The sequence below is a fragment of the Eleutherodactylus coqui genome, chromosome 3, assembly GCF_035609145.1.
Source record: "Eleutherodactylus coqui strain aEleCoq1 chromosome 3, aEleCoq1.hap1, whole genome shotgun sequence".
Taxonomy (NCBI): Eukaryota; Metazoa; Chordata; class Amphibia; order Anura; family Eleutherodactylidae; genus Eleutherodactylus; species Eleutherodactylus coqui.
This window is the reverse complement of record NC_089839.1, coordinates 51,000,179-51,014,293: the sequence shown is the minus strand read 5'-3', so window position 1 is coordinate 51,014,293 and position 14,115 is coordinate 51,000,179. Positions and strand designations below refer to the sequence as shown.

General features: G+C 47.0%; 1 protein-coding gene across 1 annotated transcript in view; it reads left to right on the top strand.

Moving 5' to 3' along the window:
* The first annotated feature begins 204 nt into the window (after positions 1-204).
* The window catches only part of EML4 (EMAP like 4), a 157,429-nt gene continuing 143,518 nt past the window's right edge, over positions 205-14,115 (top strand). Inside the window, exon 1 of the mRNA XM_066595575.1 lies at positions 205-443. Coding sequence (XP_066451672.1) covers positions 317-443 — 127 coding nt within the window. The 5' untranslated portion in view covers positions 205-316. The remainder of the gene's footprint in view (positions 444-14,115) is intronic.

The window sequence follows — 14,115 nt, the reverse complement described above, 5'->3', positions numbered from 1 at the left end:
TCCACCATTATTATTACAAATTACTGTATTTGTCTTTCTCTTAAGAAACAAAAACCCTGTCTGTATGTATATTTTTCTCTTACTGCGGAGCCTATGACTGTGTGAGAACAGACACTTACAATAAAGTTATGACTAATTGAAAAAAAAAAGAGAAAAAAAGGAAGACAGACACTAGTAGGCGTGTCTAAGTCGGGGCAGCGCTGCAGGAGGCGGGAGCGGCAGGAGGAAGAGGAGCAGCCACATAGCTCGCACTGTGCACGGAGCGCACTGACCAGTCGTCCACGGACGTGTCCGCCGTCTCCTGCGTGCGGACTGAATGAGAGAGACTCCCCCGCTCAGCCCTATCCAGGAAGGCGCCGCTTCCTGCCCGCCTGCCGCAGCTGTACGGGACGCGCACACCACCGGGAGCCAGCACAAGATGGACGGGTTCGCCGGCAGCCTGGGTGAGTGGAGCCGCTGCATGTGTGCAGGTGACGGGGAGGGGAGTGTGAGGAGACGGGGCTGCGGGACGTTACCGGACGTGTCTGCTGCGCATGCATATATGTATATACGGTAATGTATAGCTCTGCTGTATAATAGATGCACCATTTTTGGGGAGGTTTAGTAACATTTGGTGTTTCTTCAGGATACTGGGATTATTATTATTTTTTTTGTCTTGACCAGAACATCCGTCAGAAAATTGGATAGAAATGAATAAGTGGAGTTAAAATAAAAAATTGGCGTTTCCTATTCTTGACCGGTTTTTGGACTAGACCAGCCCGTGTCAGCGTGCGGTGCCCAGCCCATTGGGTGCGGTGTCCGTGTTCTGTCTGATCCGAGGCGCACCTGTGAATCTTGGGCGCTACTTCCCTAACGCCTGTGTGCACGTACCCTTATGTGGCATTGGTTGGCGTAAAATGCGTAAGTCCACCCTAAAAAAAAAACTGCACTAGAGTTTGTGCCGTTTTCTATCTTTTCGGCATTCTTTTGGAAAGTTGCTTTTTTTTCTCAAATCCCCCCCCCCTTTTTTTTTTTTTCAAATATCACCAAAATCTAATGATCTCACCCCAAATGTCTCCATTCAGCTACGTTCTACATGGCACATAACTAGCCTGCTGAAAGTAGTCAGGCACCCGAGCAAGAGCGGAAAGCAGGATTTTACATATGCTAACACTCAGTGGGGCTCCTGTGGCCCTAATGATATGCTTGGTGGCATACTTTTTTACTACCGTCTGATTCACTTCAGCTGGTATTTCCCTCCATTCATCCTGCAAACGTCTGATAAGTTCTCAAAGAAGATGGACGCTGCTCAGATTTCATGACTTGAGGTCCCGGAGTATTGCCATATCATTGTCTGGAGTGTAAAGTTACACCGCCGTGTTCATGGCCCATCGCTACAACCAAGGGACCGAGACCATGTTAAGGTGGTGGTCCACGATTTAAAGGGGTCTTCTACGACTAAACTACTGAAGACCTTATCTGTAAAATAGGTTCTCAACTTGTGATTGGAAGCATCCTAATTAACAGACCCCCTCCCCAATCAGATGACTAGAGGCCGCCTCTGACATCTGATGTCACGTGGCTCAGTCCTAGTTAAGTGACTGGCCTGAGCTGTGATACCCAGCACAGCCACCATGCTGATTACTAGAAGTGATGGTGGCGATCACCCAAGCGCCTTCCTCACAAGTCAGCTGATTGGTGGGGACCCCAACTGATTAACTGCTGATGAACAGAGTCCCGCATGGAAAATCGGCATCAATCATTTCTTAGTTTCCATAAAAAAGGATTGCTTGCCTCATGTTACAATGTTTGGTCACATGACCCCTTGTATAGCGTATTAGTTTCTCACATTTGGCTGTATGGCAGCACATATTGTGCCATCGTTGGGTTTAACCCTTTGCAATCCAATTTTGGATTCAAGGTTTCCTAGGGGGCTTATTCTTTTTGCCATTCTACAATGGCGCCATCTGCTGGCTAGAGCCAGTACTGCGGTATGGGACATGCTGGAGTGGCCCCCGACAACAGAGTGGCCAGTAATATACAGTAAGAATACCCTTCCGGATGTCTTTAGACATCGGCGCTGTACAGCCTTCAATCAGAATGTCTTTAGACGTCAGACAGTGGATTGGAAAGGGTTAAATGCGACTATATGTTACTGACTGACCTTTCTAGAAAAAGCTTCTGGCATCTTTGTGGGTGATGAGACTGCATTGTGGTTCTAGGAGTGTATGATGTATTTACCTATACACTGCGGAGGATGGGACGGGTGGGGTGGCACAACTTGCACAGCGGGTATCAACAGCAGATATGAATGTAGGCTTTGTTATACACTGTAGGGAAATAAGGAGAATTGTAACATTGTTTCTTTCAATACAGACTGTGATTATATACACACTGGAAGCTGTTATACTCGCTGCCACTTCCCTCGCTCCAGCGCAGCGGTCCTGAGCACTGCTTTTATAGCAATGCCATTGGATGTACCCATTGGGTGCCCGCTGCCTCCAGACTCTCTATAGGGATAATATAATCAGAATTGCTATAATTAGAATATTTTTAGGATATATTCATATTCTCATCTCTACCTGCCAGCCTAAAAGGAAGTCTTTTACGTCCGCATGGGGTGGAGACTACTACTGAGTGGACATTCCACAGTGTAAAATCCATGTCAAGCCAAACATTTGGTAAAGACTCTGTGCAGAAATGAACCCCCCCCCCCCCAATTAGAGGTGCAATTCTCTCAGAATCCCCACTGCTATTATTGACATTCTACATGTCAGTTTGTGTATAGGTTTTGTGTTCATCTCTTCTGCATCGCATAGACTCTACATGCCACTGCCTTTTTTTTTTCATGTGGCAGGCCCACACGAAAATCTGCAATATATCTTCCCCATGCTAACATGGCTTTGGAGTAAAGGAAACGGTCACTCAATTTTGGGTAACGAGAACCCTGTAAAAACTCATCCTGTCGTCCTTTTCGGTTGATGCAGCACTTGACGTTAAAATAGTACTGGTAATTATTAGGGAATTGATAGTACCCGTGTTTCTGGTGGTGCAATGCGCCACACGACTGTGCTACATCCATTATGATCCCCACACATCACACACAGCTCTACTGCATGCATCCTGATTCGCACACACTATACACAGCTGTGGTACATCCATGCTGATTTCCAGTCATCACCAGCTCGGCAGACTCCTGGATACAGTGATCAGCCCCTGCTCATGTGATCCCTGACTCCACCCACACAGGTGATCACATGACAGTGACGTCATCACAGGTGCTGGTGGCCGCTGTCGGCTTATCAGTATACAGTACTTTCTACCAAACACAATGGCTCCTCCCACAGCAGTGACATCACTGCTGGTCCTTCAGCCCAGCGGATCTTTTACCGAACTGCACAATGGCTCCACCCACAGCAGTGACATAACTACAGGTCCCTCAGCCCACCGGATTTCTGTGGTAGTGGTAGGTCAGTGTCTTCTGTCAGGACCGCTGAGTTGTGTCTGAGATATTAACGGTTTAGTTGTATTCTCAGTGTTTTTTTTGTTCTCCCCTTCCAAGAGCCGTAACTTTGTTGTTCTTCTGTCAGTCAGACTCCGTGTTTTATATGTTGTAGGACCTGCGATGACATCACCAGGGGCGGGGCATGAGAAGCATGCATGCATACATACAGTCTTTAGTAGTTTGATATTTGGTGTGTGTATATATACACAAACGTATGGTAAATTGCAGCATTTTACCAGGTTGTGGAACAGCACATCGTCGTGATTGGCCTGCGCATAACAACATATCTCTCACGCTGTCCTGCATCGGCTCCCTGCTTTTTTTTTTGGTAACATTCTATTGTCTCTAAGCAACATTGTGTAAAGACGCAGCACATTCGCAATGCAATTACAATGTACAGCGGTTTTGTACGCACCTATAAAGAATAGCGCTGTCGTGCATAATGTGGTAAAGTTGAACATGCTGCGTTCTATTTTACGTGTTATATGCAGTGAATATACTCCTCTGAGTAAGAAGAGTGGAAATCAATGTATGTGAATTCTTGTGATTTACCGTGTATTGTATACGAAATAAGCAACTTCAGATACGCTTGTGTAGATTCTGTCCGAGGACCAGAGTTGCTTGTAAAAGCACTTTTAATGAACATTTGACATGCCTTACAGACATGCTAAAAGTGTTGATGGGTGGTGGCCTGCTGCTGAGACCCCCGCTGATGGTTGAACCAAGGGCGTACACGGGTTTGTTGGATTGTTCTGCTTCTATGGCTCGGCTAGCTGTGTGACTGGCACTTTGCGGAACAGGTGTAACTCCCTGCAGTGCTTGTCCCTCATCCTTCCTTAACCCACTGCCCTGCCCCTGATTTTGGCTATTTACTCATTTATGCATGGCTTCCCTTTTGGACGGGGCTCACGTAATTCTATGCTTAAATGGGAATATTGCCTTTTAAAGAACCTCTGTTGGCCTCCTGGCAAAATGATATGGAGAAATGCTGCCAGAGCCGCTCCATAAACTTCATCCAGCCATCCCTGATGGGTGTTGGAGGTGTCAAACGTTCCCGGGGACATTGTTGCAGATTCTTTGGCATGGTGACCTACTTGTACCTTTCTGGGCCATGGTCCAATCACTTATTTAAAAAATCTTGGAACTTTCCATCCACCTAGATACTTTGTAATGTTCTGCCTTGCAATATTGACAAATCCAGATCCAGGATAATACTTTATTCTCTCTGCTGCTAAATGATTGTGCCTGGGAGATACGAGGGAACAGCGCCCCCACTTACTCTGTGGCTGGGAAGTGAATTTTAGTTGCATTCATCAAATTCTTGTAGTCGCTGTTGTATTTCTGGTTTATATAAAGCATTTGTATGGTATATTCCCATTCATAAACTGTCGGTGGGCACGTGCCTGCTGCTGTATATATGAGCCTGCAGCCGTGTTTACGGATCAGTCAGTAAGGAGACATGATCTCTGCCGTAGGCTTACATCAGATATTGATCTCAGCCGCTTGTAAACATCAAACCCTCCAGTGAACTCCTTAGTAACTTCCAGGTCCAGTAATTGTGACTCATCTACTCCTGTTTTTATCTCCCATCTTTGGCCAGTCTGGCACGACCGAGTTTCTATAGCGAAGTCCGCGATCGTCAGCTGCGCGGACCATCCGAGGTATTCTACACTCGTTAAAAGAATAGAATATTTGCACATTCGCTCAGATGATCAGGCGGCGATTACCATTTCCGTACGGACGTTTTCCATTGAAGTCAATAGAAGCTGTTTGACCTGCAGCCCCTCAGTAATTGACATTGCGGATAGGCTGCGGGTACGCGCGTCATCGCTTAGCGACGGCGCATGAAACAAAGATTTGGGGGGGAAAATCTGTACTGCACACGACTGACGGAGATCAACCGTGGTCATCCGAATTACAGAGAAAATGAGGTGCACGGGGTCACCAGCCGGGGCAGATGGATTCCGTGTGCGGAATACAACCCGCCCATGTGGACCAGCCTTTCTCCACTAATAGAGTAAAGTTGTTAAGTCCCAGTGGCTCGTAGCCACCACTATGGGTCTGATTAATATTTGGCTGTATGAATGAATTGGCAGCACCGCAGATCCTTATGATCCCAGATCTGCAGCTAGAGCGAAGACCTTCACAGAACTGTGTCCGCACCGCTAAAGAAAGTTCAAAACCTGATCTTGTCTCTCTAGACACATTCACTGTTGTCTTCCCTGCAGCACAACTTTTCATCAGTGTTCCATGTCGGCAAAAGAGACATGTTTGGTCCTGTGCCATTTCCATATGTGACTTCAGTTCCCTCAAGCAAAGTTCCTAATACACTTAAGTTGCACTCTGATTCTTCTCAGACTTACCGTACCTGATTTAAAGAAGTTGTCTGGATTAAAAACATACATGGGCCACTTTATTAGGCTTTTGGACCGCCTCTGACCTTCAGGACCACAGCGATTCAACTAGGTTCTGCAGGAGATTATTGGCCCATGCGGACAGGAAGCTGCTTGTGGTTGTTGCAGATTAACCTGACAGGATGGGTCTGTTTCATGCTGTTTGTACCATTTTTTTCCATTAGGTAAGGGATCTTCTATTTTCCATACATGGAAGCTGCAGTCATGAAAAGACTTGTATCTCTAATAAAGTGACTATTCAGTGTATTTTGAAATGCCATTGTAGGGATCTTTTAGCTATTGAAGGCGTTCAGGTCCCCTTTATCAACCAGTCAGTAATGGCTACAAAGAATAGCTCTGGAGGACCTGGAATGGCCATGCATTTACATGAACTACCCATTGATCTAAATGAAAGCGATATGTACTGCTTACTTTAACCTGTGGTAGGTTAAAGTAAGCCAATGCTACCTCAACTGGACCCTGTTTTAAAGGGGTTGTCCCGCGAAAGCAAGTTGGGTTCAGCACTTCTGTATGGCCATATTAATGCACTTTGTAATGTACATCGTGCATTAATTATGAGCCATACAGAAGTTATTCACTTACCTGTTCCATTGCTAGCGTCCTCGTCTCCATGGTGCCGTCTAATTTCAGCATCTAATCGCCGGATTAGACGCGCTTGCGCAGTCCGGTCTTCTCCCTGGTGAATGGGGCCGCTCGTGCCGGAGAGCTGGTCCTCGTAGCTCCGCCCCGTCACGTGTGCCGATTCCAGCCAATCAGGAGGCTGGAATCGGCAATGGACCGCACAGAGCCCACGGTGCACCATGGGAGAAGACCCGCGGTGCATCATGGGTGAAGATCCCGGCGGCCATCTTGCTAAGGTAAGGAAGTCGCCGCAGCGCGGGGATTCGGGTAAGTACACATGCATTGGGTTTGTCTCGCGCCGAACGGGGGGGCCTATTGAATAAAAAAAAAACCCGTTTCGGCGCGGGACAACCCCTTTAAGGATGCTATTACACTAGTGGTAGACACAGTCGCTAGTGCTCAAGGATTTCCTAACAATTGCTAGGTGGCATCTGTGAGCGCAGGTGCTCCCCTGCAAATGGCACTGCTACAGCTAATTGCACTAATTGCCTAGCGGCACCTGTGCTCTTAGGTGCCTCCTGGCAATTGTATATTCCCCCTCCCTGCATAGCACTGACATGCACCTCGCATCCGGTCAGACTCATTGAAAACAATGGGTGCGTTCTGAGGGAATGCCCGCTTTTTCTTTTCTGTATTGGTCATATTAACCTCTCTAAAGACATTTCACAGTTTGGTTACTTGATGCTTTCTGTGGTTTTGTCTTTTTTTTTTTCTGTGACCCTGTACAATTGTAATGGCAGGAATCTGGATGAGCCTTTTCAAAGCTAAATACTAATTAAAAGGAAATGGGTTCTAAAATGAAAGCGTAACGAGTCCTGCCTGAGTATTGCTGCTATCATCTGGGAGATGCAGCGCGCTTCAGTGAGACATGATGAAAGCAACTTCAAAGTGCGGCTGCCAGCTGGAGTCAGGATCTTGTAGATTACTAGCGCAGACTACCTGTATCCTCTGTGTATAGGAGCGACTCTTGCAAGCCCGGCGTCTGCGTCTTCTTAGCTTTGCCACCGGCACACTGTGAGAAGTATGGAACGAGCCAATTAGGGCGACTGCAGGTTCTTGTATCTCCAGCCGGGAGGTTTCCGGACTTTGTAATTAGCGATGCAGAAGAATGAAGTTCTGATTTGCCCTCAGTAGCATTGCTGTAAGAAAAGTCAAACTTTTCAGGCCCCCCTTCAGTGTTTTGTGTGGATATAGCAGATGGGTGGTCTCTAGGGTGTATTTACACGGGTGAGCATGATATCTGATGTCACGCTTGTAAATCTGAGATTAACACTGATGCGTTTCTGAGCTGGTGCTATATCAAGATTCGTAACCAGACTGTAGATCTTTCAAGATCATGTGCTTGTATTGCAGTAAATGGTTCCGCCACAAGATGGCGTGTGCTAACCTAATGTCTCCATCGAATCCCGCAGTAATAATGAATTATGAATCTGCGTTCCTCACTTGTATTTTTAGGTGCTCTCCTAAGTCTGTGCAGGTGCTGCTCACATTATACTGTGCTGGTATAGAGAATTACAGAAGGGGCATTCAACTACTAGACCGTTGCAAGAAAGAAGTGAGCCCTCTGGAATTTCCTGGATTTCTGCATTTATTACGAATTAATGTGGTCTGATCGAGTTTGTCTGTTATGACTTGGATAACAATCAGACCTCGTTTTTGTTTGCAATCGGGGCAGGAATGCAGGTGATTCCTGATGGTTCACTTTTCTTGCATCTGCGCTCCTCTCTGACTCCTTATTTCTCAATTTGGGTTAATTGAATATTGAAGAATCAACCTATCCAGCTGTTTAGTTATATCCCACCTGTAGGCCTCCTGAATTATGTGTAGAAGACACTTAAAGGGGTTGTCCTGCGAAAGAAAGTGGGGTTATACACTTCTGTATGGCCATATTAATGCACTTTGTAATGTACATCGTGCATTAATTATGAGCCATACAGAAGTTATTCACTTACCTGCTCCGTTGCTAGCGTCCTCGTTTCCATGGTGCCGTCTAATTTCAGCGTCTAATCGCCCGATTAGACGCACTTGCGCAGTCCGGTCTTCTCCCTGGTGAATGGGGCCGCTCGTGCCGGAGAGCGGCTCCTCGTTGCTCCGCCCCGTCACGTGTGCCGATTCCAGCCAATCAGGAGGCTGGAATCGGCAATGGACCGCACAGAGCCCACGGTGCACCATGGGAGAAGACCCGTGGTGCATCGTGGGTGAAGATCCCGGCGGCCATCTTGCTAAGGTAAGGAAGAAGTCGCCGCAGCGCGGGGATTCGGGTAAGTACTAAACGTTTTTTTTTTTTTAACACATGCATTGGGTTTGTCTCGCGCCGAACCCCCCCGCCTATTGGGGAAAAAAAAAAAAACCCGTTTCGGCGCGGGACAACCCCTTTAAAGCGATCGTCTGATTTCAGGACAAAATTCTGTCACAAGGCCAGTAGTGATACATTACCTGCAGTTCTCTCTTGCTCTTCCAATTGCTGTTTCTGATCCCCAATTTCAACTTCTGAAAGGGCTACAGCAATTTTTCTACCTACCTTAATGCACACTGCTCTCTGGTTGTCTATTGCTGATCACACGAGGGGACCTGGCTAATCAAAGAGCAAGTATTGTACATTGGTAGTCTTAAAGGGGTTGTCTCGAGGCAACAGTGATTTTTTTTATTTTTTTTGCCCAGTCCCCTTTCTTAAGCATACATTACTATGCACCAGTGTTAATGGCTTTTAAAGCAGGTTTCTACTCACAGTTCTTGTGTTTCATCAACTTGTAAAACGTTTCCCAAAGATGGCCACCGGTTCTTTTCCCAAGGATGCACTGCGGTTTTCTTCCATGGTGCACCGCAGGTCTTCTCCCATGGTGCACCATGGGCTCTGTGCGTTCCATTGCCGATTCCAGCCTCCTGATTGGCTGGAATCGGCACATGTGACGGGGCGGAGCTACGCGATGACGCATAGCAGGGGGCGGAGCCAGAACTCCACTCGTGCCCGGACGAACCAGAAGAAGACCCTTCTGCGCAAGCGCGTCTAAAAAAGCAAGCAGACAGCGAAATTAGACGGAGCCATGGAGATGAGGACGCCAGCAACGGAACAGGTAAGTGAATAACTTCGGTATGGCTCATATTTAATGCACGATGTATATTACAAAGTGCATTAATATGGCCATACAGAAGTGTATACCCCCACTTGCTTTCGCGAGACAACCCCTTTAACATCAATGCACTGTGGGAATAGGTAGTCTGAAGACTGTTACTGGAAGAAGGCGGCCATGTGTTTCTAATCTCAAACAACCCGTCTTAACTCTCCGCAGTGTACATGATTTCCAATAAAAACTAAAGACCCACAAAGCAGCAGCGCTTGTTCGCCATTGCACGTCATTAAATCCTCTGAGGAATTTGGTATGGAATGACCAGACGAATTCTACCCACCCCCTACCCCGACCGCTGCGGCACCCATGTCCCATGGAAGCCAAAATCTGGCTGTGTCATTCTGCAAAAAACACACAAAATTGGCAGCTTGGTATTAAATTAATAGTGGTGTACGCTTCTTATAACGTGGACTGGATCTAGTTCAAGAGACCTAACAGACGGCCTTTGTTTAATATCGGGCTCTTTGTTTTCTTGTTAACGTTCCCGCTCATTAGTTTCTGTTGGACATGGAAGAGAAATGGTGTGTAAGGTTTAGATGGAATGAGCTATAAAGTCTTTACGAAGAGCCGTGAGGATTAGTGGGGAGCGAGATTATCCCGAAATCCACGCCGCTTCTGCAGGAGACTTGTTTGCTCCTACTGTTTAAAGGGGTTTTCTCTTGAAAACAACCCTAGTCCATGTGCTCCGTTGGGGTGCAGGGACATCATAGAATGGGATCACTCACTTAAAATCCTCATCTATGAGCCAATATGGAGACCTGCAGTGTAGGAATAGCTGTCCTCCTTGAGTTGTCCACAGGCGGAGGATGTGTCTCGCCAAATCCACACTTCTGGCGCCCGGACAGGGCCCTGTGGCTAAGCTCTGTATAATGCGCAGCAGGAGCATTCCCACTACGTATGCAGAACGTATTAACATAATGTGATGTGACTATACCGTACATAAAGGGGTCTGATTCAGAATCCTTATTTATTACCCAGAAAGAACTGCTCCAAAGGGGGGGCATGTCTGGAGGGCCCATCTTGGCCATGTATTAAAAGGACAGCCTATTGGGCTTTGTGTAATGCTTCATTTCCCATGCTGTAGTGCTGCAGGGGAACTTGGAGGCTTTCCACACAAATGCTATTGATGACCTATCCCCAGGTCCCCCATTTGTCCCTGTAGGTGAATTGAACCTCTGATCACTCTGATAATACATTGCAGTAGTTCTGTTACTGCAGTGCATTAGTGTCCTTCACAGGCGGCTCCCACTTCAGATGCCACCATCCATAGGATATAACTGTAGGGCCCATGTGTGTAGACACATTTTGACCTAGGCTGTAAATGTATGCCCTGGGACGGAAAGCTATTTAAGGGATTGTCCCGCTTCTGGCTATCAATGACCTACTCAAGATAGGTCTGCAGATCAGTGAGGTCCGTCAACTGGAACCCCCAGGGATCTGCGGTTCTCAATGTAAGGCGCTATCTGCTTCCTGCAGCAACACGGCTCAACAAACAGATGCTGACCCGAGGTATCGCTGATCGCCAGGGGGTCCCAAACAGTGGAATCTCTATCTATCCTAAGGACAGATATGACTAGAAGTCCACTCGCTGCTGGATTTCTCCACAGATTAGTTGTCTGTCTTCCTAATCATGGCGGCCGATCATTCCTGAGTCTTTAGTTTTCCACATTTTTGCATCCACCAATCATCCCAGTGGTACCAGGAAGGAGCCCTTGTCATCGCACCTTGACGATACGTCCAGTCTTTGCATTTGGAAAGTGCATGAAGTCTAACGCCAGAGCAATGATCCTCCATGTGTATCACTTCTGGTTACCGCAGGAAAGCTCTAATTGTACTGGATGTCCACTTCTCTGTAGTGCGTGGCAGCTGCCAGATAGCAGAGGTGACCTGCGCACGGACGAGACGAGTGATCCGTCTGGCTGCATCTCCGTCCTTGCTGATCTGTAAGCCATGTGTTTCGGCTTTCTCGCACTGCCAGGGATTCCTGTCTCGACTTCAAACTTTAACAAATGTCTGTCCTGCCAAGTGTTGCACTTGCTGTTTATTTCCAGAACGTTATCAGAATCATTTTCTTCAGTTTCAAAGGTTTCTGCCGTGCGGCCCCGGCCGTTCTTGGAGGGTGCGCGGAGCTGACAGGTGCTGTGGGGGTCCCAATGCCATGAGGCGCTGTGTGTTATACTTGGGCTCTCCCCACCCCTTCAGATGGCAAAAGTGAGAATGGATTCCTGGTAGGGGTTGAGAAAAGTTAACAAACCAGTCACTACAGCAGGTTCTGTTGGGTGCAGAGTAGATGGACCGACTCGCTGGAATATCCCTTCAGTTTACATTTGAGGGCGGGTGGGGGGCAGGTTAACTTTTAAGAGGTTATGCAACAATTGACCTTTCTTACCTAGCCGTAATATAGGTTCTAAAAGTCTAATGGGTGGGGTTTCACCACTGAGACCCCACTGATCCTAAGCAGGGGTCCTGGATCCATCTTATTCTGGGCTACAAAACGAACAATTCTGTGGATAATCATTAATCTCTCATGCAGTCGGTTTAGATAAGCGGATACATCGTTGGCTCGTTCAAGCTTGGCACATCTCAAAGTGTGCGGCAACAGAAGACATGCATGTGCACTGCGGCTCAATTCACTTCACTTGGATGACTGGTGATAGCTGAGCGTTTAAACTGGAGTGACTGGAACCTCATGATCAGTGGAGGTTCCTAACGGTTGGTCCTTCAGGCGGTCCGTTGGGTCAAAGACTCTTATATCTTGGGATACCCCTCTTTAATAGCTAGAATCACTCCTGTCCAGGTGTAAGAGGAACTGGCAGGTCAGCCTGCGCTGCCAAGCGTGTGGGCACACTATGTGGGCGTTCAGAGAACTAATCAAAACAAACAGCAGGGGGCGCCATAACAAGGCAGTATCTACATGTGGGACGTTTCTTAAAGCATTTCAATAAAAAAATTTGTTACATTGTGCGCGATCTAACAGACACTTCATTTTACTGTGGAATGACTACTTTAAGGTGGGGGGGGGGAAACGCACGCACTTTCAGCTGACTTTTCATGAGCTGCAAGGGTGTACACGAGGTGTAACACCATCTCTAGCCACTAGATGACTCCTATGCTGTATTTATTACCAGTTTCTCTGCAGGCTGCCTGTGGTTTGCAGTTTGCATGTATGTGCGTGTATGTCTCTCCTCCCCCTAGACATCTATGGGCAGCATGAGTCATTGCCTTCCTTAAAAAGGTGGAGCACAGGATGTAATCTATTAAAAAAAAACTTCACTTGCCAAAAATAGACCACAAATTAGAAGGGAAAACCTGTTATAGGAGTTTTTTTAAAAACAAGTGTCTAATTTTATGTAATTTACACTTTGCTACTCATCACGTTGACCGTCATAAAGTTCCAGCAAGATTCTTCTCACATCGTAACTTTCTGTGCCAGTTTCCTTTCAGTTAGTTTACAATGGCTTGTGGTGTTAAGAACAATAGGTTTTTAATGGTCGGATTTCGCATGCGGAGTCCAGCCCTGGCGGCGGCGGCGTCTGCGCGTACCTGCTTTCTATTTTTTCTGAACTGTGAGCGGTCCGCACGGCTCGCCATTGGACATGTGCGGTCCATTTTTTTCTTCTTTAAGCTCCTGCTTTTCCCGCGGAATCCGCAGCCCCTCCGTAATTGACAAGCCATCCATGCGGAATCCGCAGGAAAATGGAAGATGCTGCGATTTTACTTTTTTTAAATTTATTTTTTTAATCCAACCAGTGAGCAGAAACCGCAATTGGTTTCCACTCATGTGCATGAAGAATCACTTTTGCATTGCATACATTGGGCCGTATTTGCTGCTGAATCCGGAGGCAGTCGCCCGCAGTGGATTGCGCAATTCAAATCCACCCGTGTACATTTACCCTATACAACAGCAAGTCTGGTAATGTGGCACTTTTTCCCGCGGGAGTTGTTAGTCCCTAGGGAAAAGCCGGAAAAAAATCTGTACTGTGCATGTCTGACGGCTCGCTGTGCGGACCATCCGCAGTAAAGATGAAAACGAAGGTGAGAACGTGCGAACGGCGCTGCTCCCTGGGCAGTGTGCTGCAGCCCTATACTGTCAACTGACAGGACACAATGTTTTTACTAACTTTTTTTAATGTGCTGAAATCTATTTAGTGCCACCTCTGCCAACATCGATATTGAGCCTTAGTGTCATGTAAGCTTCATAGTGGTCCGTTACTGATAAATGGGATCTATTATTGAACAGCGTAATAAATCCTACACGCCATCTGTATGTTTGAGGAGGGTAATGATATTCCAGCTGTAATGATTGCCAGATCCTGGAACGGCGCAGTCCGCTCTCGCCATCTGTGCTTACCTTGTCACCATTTTCCTGTTTGTAAATGGCATGGAACAGTAAACAGTACAGCGTGTGCGATCTCAGGGAAAGGGCAAGAATTCACCCGCACAGGACCGGCCTTGTGATGCCCGGCTA